The following is a 20,301-nucleotide window of genomic DNA, read 5'->3' as shown; positions in this document are numbered from 1 at the left end:
TCAATGAGCGACAGACCTGAAAACGGTATACACGGTATAGAACCCCAAGCTGAAACTCAGTACCAAATATCAAGCAGTTGTGATTTGTAGTTGCCGAGAAAAACGTTACGAAAATTTTGTAAATCCACGCTGTGTGTTTTGTAAATACATTCAGTCAGTAAACAGGAAGTTGGTGAGTGACAGACTTGAAAATGGTATTCACAGTATAGAACCCCAAGCTGAAGTTTGGTACCAAGTGGCTATGATTTGTGGGTGCTGAGAAAAAGGGTGTTTTGGACGGAGGGAGATATGGACGGATGGATGGACAGAGATAAACCTTCAGAGGTATAATAATTTCCAGTGCCTCTCAGTGCATGGTATATTAGATTTATATCCCTCATCAAAAATTCCAAACTAAAAAAGTGTTAAGATTGCATCTCGGCATGAACACATTGGAGGCAGCCATGTTTGTTGTTTACATCGGCGCAACCTTCGACCTGTGCATGTGCAATGTACCACACGGGCGATTGCTCTAAGACAACGAGGGAGGCTCAACCTCCTCTAAAAATGACGAACATCGTGTAGGATGAATTGCGCTAGGCTTATGTTATAGCCGACCTTATAACATTGCTATTTCAGATCCAGAATCATAGAAATATATGTGCTCAACCCAACTACAGTGCGAAATCATTCCGTTATAACTTTCCCCAGTTCGCCTAATGTGCGCGTGAGTTTTTCCCCCTCGTGACAGCGCGATGCAGCCCAGCCTCAGTGGACTTCAATGGCATTTGGGAGCTATGCGCTTTCAATATCAAAATGCAAGACGATTATTGGACAAATACTGCGAAAACGCCCGCCCACCGGACTCCCAGCCTTACAGTGGGAGGGACATGGCCGTTTCCGCGAGGAGACTGGTGATTGGTGAAAGCGGCCGGATATTTTCTTTCATTGACAGCTCGTTTCAAATACAGACAGGCAGCGGTGAATTTCAGTTCAGTCCCATGCGGATTCGCAAGTGCTGTGGTGTATTGTAAGAGATCAGCTTACATTTCGATTTCATTCATTACATACGGTTTCTAACAGCTTTTTTAGTTTGTATATATTTTCATTGTAAATAAAGTGTAAATATAGTGTTGTCAAGTTTGCTATCTTAGTTCCAGAAATTTTGTTTATTTGAGTGACTGAACTTGAACTTGAGGGGGCTAGTCAGCTAGCAAGAAAGCTGCGCACGGATGCCAAGCATTGCTGATTTAATTTTGGCGAAGCCATTTGCCAGTCTTCCTTTCGAGGAAAAAATTAAAATTAAACAGCAGGGTAGACCAACGCCTCAAATTGACTTGGTGAAAAAGGTAGGGAATAATACTCGTTCCTTTCAGCTCTCCTGGTACGAGAAAGTGAATTGGCTAACAGCAAGTGACCCACATCAACAACAGTAAATAGGCTACTTTAGTAATATGTCATGGATGGACCAAAAATATAGAATCTATTTAAAATGTTTATGCTGAGTATATTATATTGGAATATATATTTTTCTGGATATGAATTAAAACACAGCTACAATTTGGAAAACATTTTTAAACAAAAACACAGCCGAGAACATTTCACACTACAGACCTGGATTAAAAGTGAAGGGTTATCAAAATTGTCAATAAAACATTTCTCAGTCAAAATAAGTAAAATATAGGGAAAGTGTCATTGAATGAAATGTGTGGCACCCAGCTCTATGTTTGGCTCCCCAAGGTCAGTGCTTGTGCCTATTCCAGAACACTCTGCTGTTACTGCTGAGGTTCCTGACAAAGAGCTGCTGTCAATAATGATCAATTTTTAAACAACATGCCACAATTTTAAAATATAAAATGTTAAAATATACCCCCCCCCCCCCCCCCCCAACACCACCATCATGTATATTGGACAGTAGGCTAATGGGCCAAAAGAACCTGTTATTTCACAGTTTGTGACCCTGCCAACAATCAGCCAGATCAGAGGCAAGAGTATGGGCAAAACTGATGTGTTTTTTCTTTTTTCTTTTAAAATCTGGAAATATCGTAACCGACCAGCCTCCCCTGTTTGAAAGACTACCAGCCGCCACTGATGTACCATGCTATTGCTTTCCTTGCTAGGCATGATCATGATACGTACACACACAAAAATGCTTGTGGAGCCACAGCTGTGACTCGAGTCGGCCGTATAGTTTGAAATTGTGATGTCAGTTCATGGTATATCCAAGATCATGACTGATTCACACCATATCCATTTTTTATGTCACAAAATACATTGCTTAATCAATAGTGGAGCTATTTTATGTCACATGAGCTATCCTTGGCCAATCCCTGCACAAAAAAAAAAAAAAAAAATTGACGAGGGATATGATACTGAATATCTGTTTAGAATAGTACATGAAACACAACACGAGTTTGTTTAGTCAGTTGTGAATCCAGTGTCACAATGTCCACTACTGCCCCCTACTATTTACACTGGTACTACACCAAGATGATGCTTTCTAATTTCTAAAGCTTCCTATGTACCGCAGATACTTTGCGTGCACGTACATGCAGTTAAAAACAAGTACAATCCAGGCTTTACTGTCAGTATCCCAAATTTGATTATTTTAAGCACATGCCAAAGTGTTTTATTTCTCCCTTTTCATTTTATTCGTTTATGGTTACAGTACATTTAATGTTATGAAACATCCCTGAAACAAGTTAGTTCTTTTTATCACATACGGTACAGTGCTCAGCGTAAATGAGTCCACCCCCTTTGAAAAATAACATTTTAAACAATATCTCAATGAACACAAACAATTTCCAAAATGTTGAAAAGACAAAGTTTAATATAACATCTGTTTAACTTATAACGGGAAAGTAAGGTTAATAATATAACTTAGATTACGCATTTTTCAGTTTTACTCAAATTAGGGTGGTGCAAAAATGAGTACACCCCACAACAAAAACTACTACATCTAGTACTTTGTATGGCCTCCATGATTTTTAATGACAGCACCAAGTCTTCTAGGCATGGAATGAACAAGTTGGCGACATTTTGCAACATCGATCTTTTTCCATTCTTCAACAACGACCTCTTTTAGTGACTGGATGCTGGATGGAGAGTGATGCTCAACTTGCCTCTTCAGAATTCCCCAAAGAAAATAATTTCTTTACACCACAAAGGTGAAGGCTACAAGAAGATCAGCAAAGCTTTACTTATCAGTCAGAATACTGTAGCAAAAGTGGTACAAAAATTTAAGAAAGATGGAACTGCAACCATCTCACAGAGACGTCCAGGTCGTCCACGGAAGTTAACACCTCGACAGGAGCGTCTTCTGGTGAGAAGGGTTGAAGAAAATCGGCATGCAAGTTCACTGCAGTTATCTAAAGAAGTAGAAAGCCAAACTGGGGTGACTGTTTCCCGTGACACAATACGGCGTACACTGCAGAGGAATGGCATGCATGGATGCCGTCCATGAAAGAAGCCTCTCCTAAAGCCCAGGCACAAAAAAGCCCGCCTAGAGTTTGCCAGGGCCCATGCTGACAAAGATGAAGACTACTGGGACTCTACACTCTGGAGTGATGAGACCAAGATAAATGTTTTTGGAACTGATGGCTTCAAAACTGTATGGCGTTGCAAAGGTGAGGAATGCAAAGAAAAATGCCTGGTGCCTACAGTGAAACATGGTGGTGGCAGCGTCCTTATGTGGGGCTGCATGAGTGCTGCTGGTGTCGGGGAGCTGCATTTCATTGATGGCATCATGAATTCACAGACGTATTGCTCTATACTGAAAGAGAAGATGCTACCATCACTCCGTGCCCTTGGTCATCGTGCACTTTTCCAACATGACAAGGATCCTAAACACACATCTAAGGCCACTGTTGGATTTCTGAAGAAGAACAGGGTGAAAGTGATTCAGTGGCCAAGTATGTCTCCTGATCTGAACCCAATCGAACACCTATGGGGAATTCTGAAGAGACAAGTTGAGCATCACTCTCCACCCAGCATCCAGTCACTAAAAGAGGTCGTTGTTGAAGAATGGAAAAAGATTGATGTTGCAAAATGTCGCCAACTTGTTCATTCCATGCCTAGAAGACTTGGTGCTGTCATTAAAAATCATGGAGGCCATACAAAGTACTAGATGTACAGGTAGTAGTTTTTGTTGTGGGGTGTACTCATTTTTGCACCACCCTAATTTGAGTAAAACTGAAAAATGCATAATCTAAGTTTATATTATTAACCTTACTTTCCCGTTATAAGTTAAACAGATGTTATATTAAACTTTGTCTTTTCAACATTTTGGAAATTGTTTGTGTTCATTGAGATATTGTTTAAAATGATACTTTTCAAACGGGGTGCACTCATTTACGCTCAGCACTGTATGTCATAGAGGTGGATAAAGTTGTTATCTCATTAGCCTTGCTTTTCCTCTCTTGAAATTAAAATAATTAACAAAAATCAACTTGTCATATTCCTGAGAAACCAGAAAGCATAAACTCCAAAAAGACCAGACACTTGGGCCTCCAGATTCTCAGTGTTCATTCTAATATAAAACTCGTGATTATTGATCCCTTTCCCATCCAATCGTGTGTCTGATTGAGTTTTGATCGACAGGCCGAGCGCTCTCTGGGCTCACCTGGGTTGGACTGTATGTTGAGGTTGGTGCGGGAGGGTGGGTACAGTGCCGTGCCCTGTGACGATGAGGATGAGGGCACTGAGTGAGCGAAGCTCGGCCCGGAGCTCATGGACGAGGTGGAAGGGCCGGACTGCTGCTGCTGCTGCTGCATGGGGGTGTGACTTGGGCCTGATAACACACACTCACAGTCAAATTCGCAACCAGGTTCAATGCCACGAGATATACACACATTCAGTTCATTGGCAGAAAAGGACAGAAAAAAAAGAAAGACAAGGATTGAGTGGAGGAAATATATAGAGTAGGAGGGAATCAAAGTGACTGAAGTTGATGATAAAGTGTGAAGCTTGACGATGTTCCTGAAATTATTTAGAATTTAATTTGAGCATGTGACACTTTTCATTTCATATTGTCCAGAAGTTATACAGAGATTAAATACAGAAAGACAAATGGGTGTAAGAGAAAGGAAGAATGGAGAGAAAGAGGGAATGAAAGAAAGTCGGAAGGAAGGAAAAGAAAGTCAGAAAGAAGGAGGGAAGGAAAGTCGGAAAGAAGGAAGGAGGGAAGGAAAGAAAGTTGGAAGGAAGTACAGAAGGAAAGAAAGACAGAAAAAGTCAGAAAGAAGGAGGGGAGGAAAGAAAGTCAGAAGGAAAGAGGGAAGGAAGGAGGGAGGGAAAGAAAGTCAGAAGGAGGGAGGGAAGGAAAAAGTCAGAAGGAAGGAGGGAAGGAAGGAAGGAAGGAAGGAAGGAAGGTCAGAAAGAAGGAGGGAAGGAAAGAAAGTTGGAAGGAAAGAGGGAAGGAAGGAGGGAGGGAAAGAAAGTCAGAAGGAGGGAGGGAAGGAAAAAGTCAGAAGGAAGGAAGGAAGGAAGGAAGGTCAGAAAGAAGGAGGGAAGGAAAGAAAGTCAGAAGGAAGGAAGGAAGGAAGGAAGGAAGGAAGGAAGGTCAGAAAGAAGGAGGGAAGGAAAGAAAGTTGGAAAGAAAGAAAGAAAGAAAGAAAGAAAGAAAGAAAGAAAGAAAGAAAGAAAGAAAGTCGGAAGGAAGGAAAGAAAGTCAGAAGGAAGGAGGGAAGGAAGGAAAGAAAGTTGGAAGGAAGGAGGGAAGGAAAGAAAGTCAGAAGGAAGGAAGGAAGGAAGGAAGGAAGGAAGGAAGGAAGAAGGAGGGAAGGAAAGAAAGTTGGAAGGAAAGATGGAAGGAAAGAAAGTTGGAAAGAAAGAAAAAGTCAGAAGGAAGGAAGGAAGGAAGGAAAAAGAAAGTCAGAAAGAAGGAGGGAAGGAAAGAAAGTCAGAAGGAAGGAGGGAAGGAAAGAAAGTCAGAAGAAAGGAGGAAATGAAAGAAAGTCAGAAGGAAGGAGGGAACGAAAGAAAGTCAGAAGAAAGGAGGGAAGGAAAGAAAGTCAAAAGGAAGGAAGGAAAGTCAGAAAGAAGGAGGGAAGGAAAGAAAGTCAGAAGGAAGGAGGGAAGGAAGAAAGTCGGGAGGGAGGGAAGGAAGGAAGGGAAGAAAAACAATATAATAGAAATTGAGACATACAGAGAACAAGGACGGAAAGGATATCGAAAGAAAAAAACTGAAATAATAAACTAAATGAGTCATTCTGACCCCTATTTTGTATGTATTGCTACTTCAATTTTTTTAATGTATTACAATATTATATTATTTATTATTTTGTCTATTATACAATCCGTAACAATAAGCCATTAAATGCTGGGGAGGGTTTGAGGGTCGTCTCAGCCTCTGTCAGTTTTACCGCTCAACCCTTTTTTCTGTTTGGATCAAAAAGAACCAGTTTAAACGCAGTGCAATACGTTTACTAGAACACACCATGACACTCTATATACCTGAAATAAAAAGAACAATCAGACTTATTGGTGTCAAGAAAAGCAGGCAGAGCACAAAGAGGAAGCACTGGCAGTGAGACAGTCATGCAGTTCGACAGCCGCGTGCAGGTGGAGAGACTCACCATTACTCATCTGACTCTGCATTAGTGAGGAAGGAGCCATGGTGTCATTAAGGTTACTCTGAGAGTGGAGAGATCCTCCTGCACTGCTCCCACCCATCCCACCTCCACCCAAACTCATCCCGGGGTTTGGAGGCTGAGTGAGAGAGAGAGAGAGAGAGAGAGAGAGAGTTAAATTCTAGGTTCTAGTTTACTTATTTATGTGCAACAAATGTACTATTGGATAAATACAATAAAATAATTGAGGAATCCAGAATGAAAAATATTGGGTTAAAAGAAGAAGAGACATTAAAGAAGGAAAGAAGAAAGGAAGGAAGGAAAACTCTGGATTTAAAGAAAGAGACAGGAAGGAAGGAAGGAAGGAAGGGTCTGGATTTAAAAAAGACATTACCGAAGGAAGGAAGGAAGGAAGGAAGGAAGGAAGGAAGGAAGGAAGGGTCTGGATTTAAAGAAAGACAGGAAGGAAGGAAGGAAGGAAGGAAGGAAGGAAGGAAGGGTTTGGATTTAAAGAAAGAGAAAGGAAGGAAGGAAGGAAGGAAGGAAGGAAGGGTCTGGATTTAAAGAAAGAGACAGGAAGGAAGGAAGGAAGGAAGGAAGGAAGGAAGGAAGGAAGGGTCTGGATTTAAAGAAAGAGACAGGAAGGAAGGAAGGAAGGAAGGAAGGAAGGAAGGGTCTGGATTTAAAAAATACATTATGGAAGGAAGGAAGGAAGGAAGGAAGGAAGGAAGGAAAACTCTGGATTTAAAGAAAGAGACACTAAGGAAGGAAGGAAGACTTTGGATTTAAAGAAAGAGACATTAAGAAAAAGAGAAAGAAAGAAAGAAAGAAAGAAAGAAAGAAAGAAAGAAAGAAAGAAAGAAAGAAAGAAAGAAAGAAAGAAAGAAAGAAAGAAAGAAAGGTGTGGAAGAAATATGGGAAGGAAAATAATGTATGAAAAAGTCAGACAAGGAAGGAAGGAAGGAAGGAAGGAAGGAATACAGAATGAAAAAAGGTTGAAAGAAAGAAAAAAGAAAGATTACCGCTGGTAAGAGGGACTGCATGTTTTGGTTGGAGTCTGCAATTGTGGCCAAATAAACCAGGTTTCTGTGTAAAATCTGCTGATACCTAAACAACAACAACAACAACAAAATAATAATAATAATAATAATAATACACTAACAGGACTTACCACATGCATTTGAATTTGATGATCAGCAGTTCAGTTTAGGAAGTATACGAGGTTATGTTCACGAGGTTAACTACTCAGATTATAAGTTCAATTGATCCAGAAGGGATGAGTAGCACCATCGTGTGGTTGGTGACAGTGAGGCTTTAAATCAACTTAACCGAGTTTAGCCCCACCCACTTTGTATTGAAAGGTAAGTAGTTCAGCCGGACTGCTGATTGTGGCAACATTAGAAAGAGGTCATATATTTTAATTGAATTTAAGGTTTTATTCATGACCAGAAGGTTGTAGCTTCAAATCTGGCGATGGCTAGAGAATCGGCCTCGACTGCTCAGTGTATAAAGTTGTTGGTAAATAAAGCAGATACGTACTGTGTGCACTCTGCAGTCTTTCCTTTGCTTTGATAGTCCATAATGCACTGAATCAGATAGTGATTTTCGTCCAGCATCTTGTGGGAAAGAGAAAAACATGTAAGGGCTGATTTTAGACTGATATTTAATCTATCTCTTCCACTACAGAGAAAAAAAAAGGGGGGGTCATAGCATTAAGGAAATTACAGTTGAAGTTACAGGAACTGTTTGGTGAAAAAATAAATCTCAAATACCTTCACATGCAGACTCATCTGTGTTGGTAAACGACATTATAGAGACTAAATTTTTGTTCCAACACATAAGGACTTGGGCGGTACGGTGGTGTGGTGGTTAGCGCTGTCGCCTCACAGCAAGAAGGTCTGGGTTCAAGCCCCGTGGCCGATGAGGGCCTTTCTGTGTGGAGTTTGCATGTTGTCTGCGTGGGTTTCCTCCGGGTGCTCTGGTTTCCCCCAAAGACATGCAGGTTATGTTGACTGGTGACTCTAAATTGGCTGTGAGTGTGAATGGTTGTCTGTGTCTATGTCTCAGCCCTGTGATGACCTGGCGACTTGTCCAGGGTGTACCCCGCCTTTCGCCCGTAGTCAGCTGGGATAGGCTCCAGCTTGCCTGCGACCCTGTAGAACAGGATAAAGCGGCTAGAGATAACGAGATGAGACATAAGGACTCGGACTTACCCGAATTTTCAACTGGCAAAAAATTTTCAATTTCCAGTCCTTGTCAATGACCCTCTGCTTCCGGCACGTGACTTTTCCAACACGTGATTGGAGCAAAAGGTCAAAGGTCACTGATAACCGGAACCTCCCCCGTCTTTGTTTAGAGTAGATTGAAGGGCCCTGATGTAGATGGCTTCTTTTACTCCTCTAGCGAAGAAATCTCATTCACTGTCTAGTGAACACATCACTCAGGCGCTCAAGAAGTGCATGTATCCCCAGTGGGTGATTGGCAAGGCTACTCAACCCAAACCCCATCAACCTAGGGAATAACACAGACAAAAAGACCCAGGAGAGAACAACAGAGGCCTTATCATCCTCCCTTACATCAGAGGACAATCCGAAGCGCTCCAGAGGATCTTCGGATCCCATGGGATAAAAACTTGCATAAAACCCACCTCCACCCTGAGAAGTTTTCTTGTTGCCCCCAAGGATCGAACTCCCAAGGAGGAAAAGTGCGAGATTGTATACTGGATTCCTTGCCAGGGAAAAACTTCCAAAGGCCAGTGCAAAGAAAGTTACATAGGAGAAACAGAACGCTCATTGAAAACCAGGTTCTCAGAACACAAGCGACCCAGCTTGACAACGTCAGCGGTATCGCAACACATCCATCTAGAATCACTGGGACATACAGTCACGCTTGACACAGTGGAAATACTAGACAGTGAACCGGATTTCTTCACTAGAGGAGTAAAAGAAACCATCTACATCAGGGCCCTTCAACCTACTCTAAACAAAGACGGGGAGAGGTTCCGGTTATTGACGACCTTAGACCCTTTGCTCCAATCACGTGTTGGAAAAGTTACATGCCGGAAGCAGAGGGTCATTCCTTGACAAGGACTGGAGTAATCCAATTGAAAATTCGGGTAAGTCCCAGTCCTTATGTGTTAGAACAAAAGTTTAGTCTCTATGAATCCCAAATGTGGTCTAATCAGCAGAACATGTTTGATGCAGTGTCTTTAGTTTTGGATTAGAGCTACAACGACAATGTAACTAAGAGGACAGAAACTACTTCTTGGAAATTGACTGGATGCCATCCATCCATCCGTCCGTTATCTGTAGCCGCTTATCCTGTTCTACAGAGTCGCAGGCAAGCTGGAGCCTATCCCAGCTGACTATGGGCAAGAGGCAGGGTACACCCTGGACAAGTCACCAGATCATCACAGGGCTGACACAGAGACAAACAACCATTCATGCTCACATTCACACCTACAGTCAATTTGGAGCCACCAACTACTGTAGCCTAACCTGCATGCCTTTGGACTGTGGGGGGAACCGAAGCACCCGGAGGAAACCCACGCGGACACAGGGAGAACATGCAAACTCCACACAGAAAGGCCCTCGGTGGCCGCTGGGCTCAAACTCGGGACCACCCTCGAATCCAGTCCGTGCCGCCCTGACTAGATGCCTTCCATCATAATTGTTTGCACAGAATCCTAAAGGTTCGGTTCCATGATCACATTTCAAACCTTGGGATAAGAAGGAGAACTGGTTGCTGTAGCCTGGGAACTAGCATAAGCTACTGCTGTCTCCTTTACTTTGGGCATGTGGCACAAATGTCAGATGGCAGGCTCCCTAAATTCCTGTTAGGTTGGGTTCCTGCCCATGGCTCTAGAGGTGTTGGACGTCCAAGATGAAACATCCTGAAGATGCTGGGTAACGATCTTGAGCTGTATCTAGGACAGGATTACAATATTGCAATGGGAAAGCTTTGTGCTAAATGGCACCGAATCCTACGTTCTGCTAAACAATGAGTAAGAGATTGTGAGCAGGCAGACCCGTCACAAGATGGATGAAGACCTGACCAAGGTACAAGGTAAGGGACATGGAAGGAAACTTAAAGCTAGACTGCCTTTCGATTTCATAAAATCGGTGAAATTTGAAATTTGTTCATTGTGATATATGTTTATTTTTGTAATATCTCAAAAAACCAGGCCATTTTATGGCTGGGACGTTATTTAATTTGAGGGGATTAAAGCAAATAATATGCATGAAATTGCTCACTTCGCGCAGTCAAGCAAACAGAGGAAGTCCGTGTGTGCATGCGCAGGTTTACCTTCTTCTTCTTCTTTTGGGTTTTACGGAAGCTGACATCCACAGTGTTGCATTACTGCCATCTACAGGTTTACCTTTGACTGTGCACTGACAGTTCCATCATTTTGTCACTAAACGAACAGCTGATCACACCGAGGTGCTCGCTGAGCACCCATATTTATTCGTTTGGTCCTGCGTTTCCTTTCCTTCATATATAACAACGTCTTTTCTTCTCGCTTTCTGTTACTGTAGTCAGTCTTTCACATTTCATTCACACACTCACGTCCTCCATTTTTCTCTCGGGTTTCAAATTTGTATCCCACAATGCTTTAAAATACGAAAGCCCATGAGACGCATGATGTAGTATCTTGAATTGGGTCATGGTGAAGCAGGAAAAAATAGCACTATTTATCTTTTGACGAGGCACGCCTGTTAATTGAAAAGCATTCCAGGTGACTACCTCATGAAGCTGGTTAAGATAATACTAATAGTGTGCAAAACATCAGCAAAGGAAACACTGGATATGCTGAAAAATCTAAAATTTTTGTTTTATTCTATCCACATTCACTGGATATGAGCAACCGCACGCTCTGATTGGCTACTCTACAACTAGGATATCAGCTCATATACCGTGAGTAGAGAAAAAACAAAATGGCAGAGCGTGTTGCTGAACCAACGGAGGAGGAAATAAAAACTCTAGTCGTAAACAAAACCCCAAAAAATACAAAAACAAAGCAACAAAATATGGAATTAACTTTTTTTTTCAAGAATTATTATTCTTGCATTTTTCACGTGACCGATCACGGAATCCAGGGACACATGTCAGCCGAAACGAATCCGAGAAAATCGCAAAAGAAGCTTTTTTTTTCGAAATTTGTGATTTTTGTTTTTTTCCATAATGTGCAAGTTGAGATCTTGAAGAATGCAATCAGTATTTCAGATAATAGATTGTTTTGTTGGAAAAGCATACATTTTTTGTTGCAAATTGTCTCGTTTTTCTCAGGACTGTAGCCTGCTGGGGGGTGTGGGTAAATTACCATATGGGCCATTCACGTGACGGTTTAAGTCTTTTTTTTTTTTTTTGCCAATCAGCTGTATGATACGAGCTGAGCTCGTGGCTACTTAAGCTGCATACAGGCATGTAATTTCACTATGGAATGAGCAAGCTAAACAGATCGCAGAGGAGCTGAAACACCGCGAAGCAAACAGACGCACAGTAGTTACCGTACATCGGAGATAACCATTTCTAGCAAAAAAAAACAACCAAAAGGAAGTGTTCTAGGACTACATATTCCATCGGAGGCATTGGTGTGTGCAAGGTGACGTTTCTCTTTCTGATGGGGGTAAGTTTATTAATCTAAGGTTGTGTGGTTATTTTTGCATGTAACGGAGAGTGTTGTGGTTTGGTTACATGAAACTAGCATTGTGTTAGTTGTTATCATTGTGCTATCTTTCTTTCTTACGGTGTGAGTAATTTTTCAACCACAAAACGTTAAAGTATACTTTAAGACTTATTTTTGTACTTCATAATTGTGTTGGGCATACTTTGCATGGAAGGAAAATTGACGTGGTGATCTTTGTTTACATGAAAGTAGCATCGTGCTAGCTAGTAGGGGGTAGGGCTTTCCTTAATGTCATGCAAATGAGCACCATTATGTGCCCGCCCTACACCCAGAACTGAGAAGGAAAACTTTGAGGGCGATTTTCTCCCTTTCCTGTTTTAAGAGGTATGCACTTTCAAAAGGCCACACATTCTTCAAATATTGTCAGATCTCCACATGGAAGGCATCATTGGAAAGCTTAGAAACTGTACTTTCTGAATCTGTCAATAACTCAAAATGCCCCCGGGCCGACATGTGTCCCTGGATTCTGTGATCGGTCGCTCCTGTCATTTCGCCGGTTTGTTTACATTCTAAGCAGAAATGATTTTGTTGGATGTTTTGTATTACATTTTTAATTATCGGATTTACAAAAAATTAAAAATAAAAATGCTCGGTCTCTCAAAATCCAGTGAACGTGGATAGAATAAAGCTGTTCTTCCACTCAATCTCGTCGTACATGGCTTATAGCTATCAGCTCATGTACGACAAGATTGAGTAGAATAACTGTTAATTATTTAACACTTTATTGTTTAGCACATAATTCCGTCCATGTTCCATATGCTGTTTCATAGTTGTGATGTCTTCAGTATTGTTCAACAATGTAGATAATACACAAAAACCTATGAACAAGTAGGGGTGTACAAACTTTTGACTGGTACTGTATGTTAGGAAATAAGTACACCCCTTACATTCTTGTTTAAATAAATATATTCTTTCTAAATTAGATCATGCTGCCTAAGGAATAAAACACTCAATATCATGCTGTGCGAGGAAAATGAACAATGATAGGATGGTGTGATGACGGTACCACCCCGAACTGAATTATTTTCCGATAACAGCACATCCAGATCCAGAAGGGTTTTATTTCTCTTATATCACAGCAATTTCAAATGGTTACATGATGTAATTAGACAGTTAATAAGACATAAAACTCATACCCTGGCGAATCAACTACATCATTATGTACATTTCACTTTCCTTGAATGCTTACTTCTGTAAAAGTAAAAAGCAAAAAAAAAAAAGTGCATCAGTGTGAACTTTTGTCTCCTCTTCGATTGAAAATAATCGGGGGGGAGACAGGTAATGCATTTGAAGATAAACAGCCTGTCCTCCATTAAAGTGACACTGAAATGACAGCAGACCATCCATCACCTCCCAGTGCAAACAAAGGTGTGGAGAGAAGTGAACACACACACACACACACACACAGTACTGTGCGAAAGTCTGAGGCACCCTTTTTTCCCCCCTCATACAAACTTTGTTATAGATTTCTATTTTATGACTTCTACATTATCGAGTCAAAACATTACGAAAACATTTTAGAGTCCAAACATTCGTTTTCCAGCACAAAATTAAATGTTACAGAAAAAAAATTGTATAATATGCTGAGCAGCATATTCCATAAGAGACAGCATTTTTCAGACTCAAAAAGAAAACATAATGAAGGCTACTGGGTTTTTGGTGCAAAATGAAGAAGCGAGTGTGACAGTTAAAGTGTTTGGCACAAAAACAACACTGTGCATCACCAAAAGAACACCATACCCACGGTGAAGCATGGTGGTGGCAGCATCATGTTTTGGGGTTGTTTTTCTTCAGCTTGAACAGGGGCTTTAGTCAAAGTGGAGGGAATTATGAACAGTTCTAAATACCAGTCAATTTTGGCCCCAAACCTTCAGGTGTCTGAGGCAATGAGCAAACACATTGTACCATTAGAACACTGGAGTGAGAGTTGCTGGAAATGGGCCTCTATACACCTATGGAGATATTGCACCAAAAACCAGACGTTTGCAGCTAGAATAGTCATTTACCACATTAGCAATGTATAGAGTGGATTTCTGATTAGTTTAAAGTGATCTTCATTGAAAAGAACAGTGCTTTTCTTTCAAAAATAAAGAAATTTCAAAGTGACCCCAAACTTTTGAACGGTAATGTATGTTTGGTGCAAAAACAACACTGTGCATCACCAAAAGAACACCATACCCACGGTGAAGCATGGTGGTGGCAGCATCATGTTTTGGGGTTGTTTTTCTTCAGCTGGAACAGGGGCTTTAGTCAAGGTGGAAGGAATTATGAACAGTTCTAAATACCAGTCAATTTTGGCCCCAAACCTTCAGGTGTCTGCTAGAAAGCTAAAGATGAAGATGAATTTCATCTTTCAGCACGACAATGACCCCCCCCCCCAAAAAAAAAAAAAAAAAGTTCTGGAACGGCCCAGCCAGAGCCCAGACCTAAATCCAAGTGAAAATCTGTGGGGTGACCTGAAGAGGGCTGTGCACAAGAGATGCCCTCGCAATCTGACAGATTTGGAGCGCTTTTGCAAGGAAGAGTGGGCAAATATTGCCAAGTCTAGGTGTGGCAGGCTGATAGACTCCGACCTAAAAAGACTGCATGCTGTAATTAAATCAAAGGGTGCTTCAATAAAGTATTAGTTTAAGGGTGTGCACACTTATGGAACCAGCTTATTGTACATTTTTTATTTTTATTTTTTATGTTTATCCCTGGGGGCAGCACGGTGGTGGAGTGGTTAGCGCTGTCGCCTCATAGCAAGAAGGTTCTGGGTTCGAGCCCCGTGGCTGGCGAGGGCCTTTCCGTGTGGAGTTTGCATGTTCTCCCCGTGTCCACGTGGGTTTCCTCCGGGTGCTCCGGTTTCCCCCACAGTCCAAAGACATGCAGGTTAGGTTAACTGGTGACTCTAAATTGACCGTAGGTGTGAATGTGAGTGTGAATGGTTGTCTGTGTCTATGTGTCAGCCCTGTGATGACCTGGCGACTTGTCCAGGGTGTACCCCGCCTTTCGCCCGTAGTCAGCTGGGATAGGCTCCAGCTCACCTGCGACCCTGTAGAACAGGATAAAGTGGCTAGAGATAATGAGATGAGATGAGACTTTTAATGCTGAAAGATGAAGAATGTAAACAAAATGACAGGAGCAATTTGTGAAAAATTATTTTAAAAAACATATGTTCTTACTAGGGCTGCATACCAGTACTGTGTACCGGTACTGTACCGTGAAAATCGATTCGGTACAGGTCCAAAATACCGGATCATGAAGTACCGGTACAGTACCAATATAAATTTACACCAAGTATTTGCTTATTTTGTGACTGAAGATGCGTAAATCCTACCACAAAGACGAAAATTTAGCACTGGAAAAGACGTTAAATGCCGCGCTGAAACTTGAAATCAGAGCCATCTTTGATTTGAGATCCTCTCGCCACAGTCTCACGAGACGACATTGCGAGAGCTTGACCAATCAGAACACTGGATCAGCCAAAAAGACTCAAAAGCAGGTCAGCCATTTTTCCTTTGTTGGCATTGGCGGCCTTTGTTGCTTTGTGTAATTTTGCCGCGCAAGTTAAAGGCTGCGGACTGTGCGTAGTCTGTAGTACTCAAGTGTAGTCACTTATGACTTTTTGTCCCAAGTTAAGTAAGTGTGAGACTGAGAGGGTGACTGAGAAGTGAGGTAGGAAACCTAGTTATGTTCGGTTTTCTTTGTATAAAGATACTGACAAGTTGTCAACAGTTTATTAATGTTTCTGTCATTATTGAAGAAGTTCAGAAGAATTTGTCAAATTGTTCAGGTACAGGTCCGGACCTCTGTACCGGTAACTGTACCTGATGTTACGTTTAGGTTAACGCAGCCCTATTTCTTACCATTAAATACTTTCATTATTTTCTTGCTGCTTTTTTTTTTGTATATTTTTGGGTTTTGTTTTTGAGTAGAGTTTTTATTGGTTCAGCAAAACGCTCCGCCATTTTGTTTTTCTCTACTCACGGTATATGAGCTGATATCCTAGTAGTAGAGTAGCCAATCAGAGTGCGCGATTGCTCATATCCAGTGAACGTGGATAGAAATAATATATATCATTGAAAAGGCTCAATCCTCATTCCAGGATTATGGAATAATGTACATATATATATATATATATATATATATATATATATATATATATATATATATATATAAATAATTATGATATATAAATAAAAGTAAAAAAATATGGTGTGTATATATATATATATATAATGCATAGTATAATATACATAATGAACATCTGAACAATTTTATTATTACTACTACATGTTTGTATAAATGAAGAATTAAATAATAAAGACAACTGAATTAGGTTTGGTATTTATGTTTATATGCATGAGGTGTAAACACAAATCATTGCTTTTGTTGCACCAGTTGCCATTTCACTTCTCCACTTTCACACTAATAAACATTAAGCATATTTTTAAAATTATCATAATAATAGCTAATAAAATAAATAAAACCGCTTTTCGTCGCCCAGAAAACAGCAGATTTACCTTCTGTATGGTCTGTTGGGTCACTTCACCTTTCCCTCTCGGCCGTGTTGATGAAAATGTGACTGACATGTTTTTAATCGCAGGGGGAAAAAATCTGAATATAAGAATGAATTTATTCAAATATTTATTATCTAGATTTCAAGCGCCTGTCACATAGACAGGTCAGAAGTGATTATGATGAAGCACATAGGGGGGGATTCTACTCCAAAGTGTTTATTTACAACAAAAAATAACCTCTTCTGGAGGTATACAAAAACATTTGACGTTTAATAGAGGTAATACAATCAGGGAGAAGGGTAATGCCGATGTGGGAGATGGAAATGCTGAAACTGCACCGTGGTCTCCATGGCGGAAACCCCTGCTCTTGGTTCGCTCCGCTCAGCTCTCGGCAAAGCGCTTCCCTCCGTCCGCTTCCACTCCAGCTCATTCACTAACGTCACTACGCACACTTCTGTACGTAACGCGCGTTGTGCGCAGCACCACCACGTGAACAACGGCAGCTCGTGCCTTCTCCGACAGAGCTTGGGTGTAGCCACGCCCACGGTGAATCTGCTCCGCCGTGATTGGTCAGTGGTGGTCAGCGCGCTCTTGAAGGTTCTAATAATAAACTAGATTAGCAGTAGATAGTGAGTGAGTGAAAGAAATGGAGCAGATGGGGAATATAGATAAGAAAGAAAGAAAGAAAGAAAGAAAGAAAGAAAGTTATGCCATATTTATGTAAGATAAGACAACTTCATGACATTTACTATGATAGAGGAAAAGAAGTGGAGTATTTTGTAGCATTGCCCAGAACATGTCTACTAAGTCTGGAGAGATCTCATCTCATCTCATTATCTCTAGCCGCTTTATCCTGTTCTACAGGGTCGCAGGCAAGCTGGAGCCTATCCCAGCTGACTACGGGCGAAAGGCGGGGTACACCCTGGACAAGTCGCCAGGTCATCACAGGGCTGACACATAGACACAGACAACCATTCACACCTACGGTCAATTTAGAGTCACCAGTTAACCTAACCTGCATGTCTTTGGACTGTGGGGGAAACCGGAGCACCCGGAGGAAACCCACGCGGACACGGGGAGAACATGCAAACTCCGCACAGAAAGGCCCTCGCCGGCCACGGGGCTCGAACCCGGACCTTCTTGCTGTGAGGCAACAGCGCTAACCACTACACCAACGTGCCACCCCAGGAGGAAACATGAGGGATTAAAAAAAAAAAAACTAGAAAAGCACTCAGAGCGCAGACCTCCGACAAGAATCCTTTTAAAAAAAATCCAGGATCCAGAAGGTGATCCGGATCACCGCCAAAATTTAATGGATTGTTACTTGTGCCCAGTCAGACCTCTGGAAAAAATTTCAGAGCAATCCTATGGAATCAATTTTGTGCCAAAATGTCCATACAATACTTTTGAAATATCAAACAAAAACGACAAATCAAAATACAAAAAAAAAAACAAAAAAAAAGTCAATTTTTTTAGACTGGCAAACAAATTATTCATGTAATCGTGCAAAATATCAGTCTATTACTCTTCAGAAACCTTTTATTTTTGTTCCGCGGCTTTCTCAGTTTTGTTTGCCGTAATTTATTTTGGTTGCGATTCCAGCTTACTCGTTTGCACTCCCTGACTTTTTGCTTGCAGTTTTGGCACAAACTTCACGTGTGGGTGGGCTGTCCAGGAATGCATTCCTATTGGCTAACTTGTGTTTGACTGACAGCTACGCTCAGCCATTCCCTACTCGGATTCTGGCGGACTGTTTGACGAGTGACCGATCCATTGATGGTAAACAAGGATTGAGTGGACTTCAGTGGCGACTATGATATTGAATTTACACTTTGTTGAATTAATTCAATATCATAGTCGCCACTGAAGTCCACTCGATCCTTGTTTACCGTCAATGGATCGGTCACTCGTCAAACAGTCCGCCAGAATCCGAGTAGGAAATGGCCGCAACAGCCTCCGGGGGAATCACTGAGCGTAGCTGTCAGTCAAACACAAGTTAGCCAATGGGAATGCATTCCTGGACAGCCCACCCACATGTGAAGTTTGTGCCAAAACTGCAAGCAAAAAGTCAGGGAGTGCAAACGAGAAAGCTGGAATTGCAACCAAAATAAATTACGTCAAACAAAACTGAGAAAGACACGGAACAAAAATAAAAGGTTTCTGAAGAGTAATAGACTGATATTTTGCACGATTACATGAATAATTTGTTTGCCAGTCTAAAAAAAATTGACTTTTTTTTTCTTTTTTTGTATTTTGATTTGTCGTTTTTGTTTGATATTTCAAAAGTATTCTATGAACATTTTGGCACAAAATTGATTCCATACAATCCATTCATAACTTTTTCCGTAATGTTGCTAACAGACAAGCCAACAAACAAACAAACCAACACTACCGAAAACATGACCTCCTTGGCAGAGGTAAAAAAAAACAGGAGTAAGTTATGAAGAGAGGTAGAGTGCTTTGTAGCATGTTGTCCAGCATAAGTCATGTACAGCTCGCAAGATGCAGCTACTAGCCCAACTACCAGGAGACACCTTTGCTTGCCCAGACTGCCACCGCCACTGTCGGTCACGAATTGGACTGTTAAGTCACCAAAGATCTAAGCACAAAGCTCCATAGTCCCATAGCAGAAAGAAAGAGGTCTGTAGAACACGACGGCGCAGTCGACCACATCACATAGTGACCTGAAGCCAATGGGAGGAAACATGAGGGATTAAAAACCAAAAACAGGAGTAATGCAGGTATGAAGAGAGGTGGAGTGCTTTGTCGCATGTTGTCCAGCATAAGTCTGGAGATATTTTTTTCAAAAATTGACAATGTGAGCACTGGAAGAAAAAAAAATCCAAACTTCCCATTCATGGTCTGGACAGATATAAGGGTGAAAAAGAAAACAACAGATATGTTATTTGCAAGACCTGTGCAACAAAGTTTGATTGAAATTTCTATGTTAAGCAATTCAAGCTGAATTAAATCACAGAAATTTGGATTGGAAAGGACAATTTTTATTATTATCATCCTGCTGTGTTTTTTCTAATTAATTAATTAGAAAAGGGCGGCACGGGGGCGGCGTAGTGGTTAGCGCTGTCGCCTCACAGCAAGAAGGTCCGGGTTCGAGCCCCATGGCCGGCGAGGGCCTTTCTGTGCGGAGTTTGCATGTTCTCCCCGTGTCCGCGTGGGTTTCCTCCGGGTGCTCCGGTTTCCCCCACAGTCCAAAGACATGCAGTTAGGTTAACTGGCGACTCTAAATTGAGCGTAGGTGTGAATGTGAGTGTGAATGGTTGTCTGTGTCTATGTGTCAGCCCTGTGATGACCTGGCGACTTGTCCAGGGTGTACCCCGCCTTTCGCCCATAGTCAGCTGGGATAGGCTCCAGCTTGCCTGCGACCCTGCAGAACAGGATAAAGCGGCTAGAGATAATGAGATGAATGAGATGAGATGAGAAATAAAAATGTAAATGAATGAATGAATGAATGAATGAAGCCATTGACCAATCACGGCGCAGCAGGGAAGCGTTTCAACTGCAATTAGGCCTCAGAGTCGCACGGGGGCGCTGCTAAAACTGTTCT

General features: G+C 41.5%; 1 protein-coding gene across 1 annotated transcript in view; it reads right to left on the bottom strand.

Annotated features, from left to right (window-relative positions):
• The window catches only part of LOC132895989 (calcium-responsive transactivator-like), an 80,092-nt gene extending 63,284 nt beyond the window's left edge, over positions 1–16,808 (bottom strand). Inside the window, exons 1-5 of the mRNA XM_060936715.1 lie at positions 16,740–16,808; positions 8,088–8,164; positions 7,571–7,655; positions 6,555–6,687; positions 4,601–4,768 (exon numbers count right to left, since the gene is read on the bottom strand). Of these exons, the coding sequence (XP_060792698.1) occupies positions 4,601–4,768; positions 6,555–6,687; positions 7,571–7,655; positions 8,088–8,164; positions 16,740–16,808 (532 nt within the window). The remainder of the gene's footprint in view (positions 1–4,600; positions 4,769–6,554; positions 6,688–7,570; positions 7,656–8,087; positions 8,165–16,739) is intronic.
• Between the last annotated feature and the right edge of the window lie 3,493 nt (positions 16,809–20,301).

This window comes from Neoarius graeffei, chromosome 13, assembly GCF_027579695.1.
Source record: "Neoarius graeffei isolate fNeoGra1 chromosome 13, fNeoGra1.pri, whole genome shotgun sequence".
Classification (NCBI taxonomy): Eukaryota; Metazoa; Chordata; class Actinopteri; order Siluriformes; family Ariidae; genus Neoarius; species Neoarius graeffei.
The sequence above is the reverse complement of the archived record's forward strand: the minus strand, read 5'-3'. Positions and strand labels throughout refer to the sequence as shown.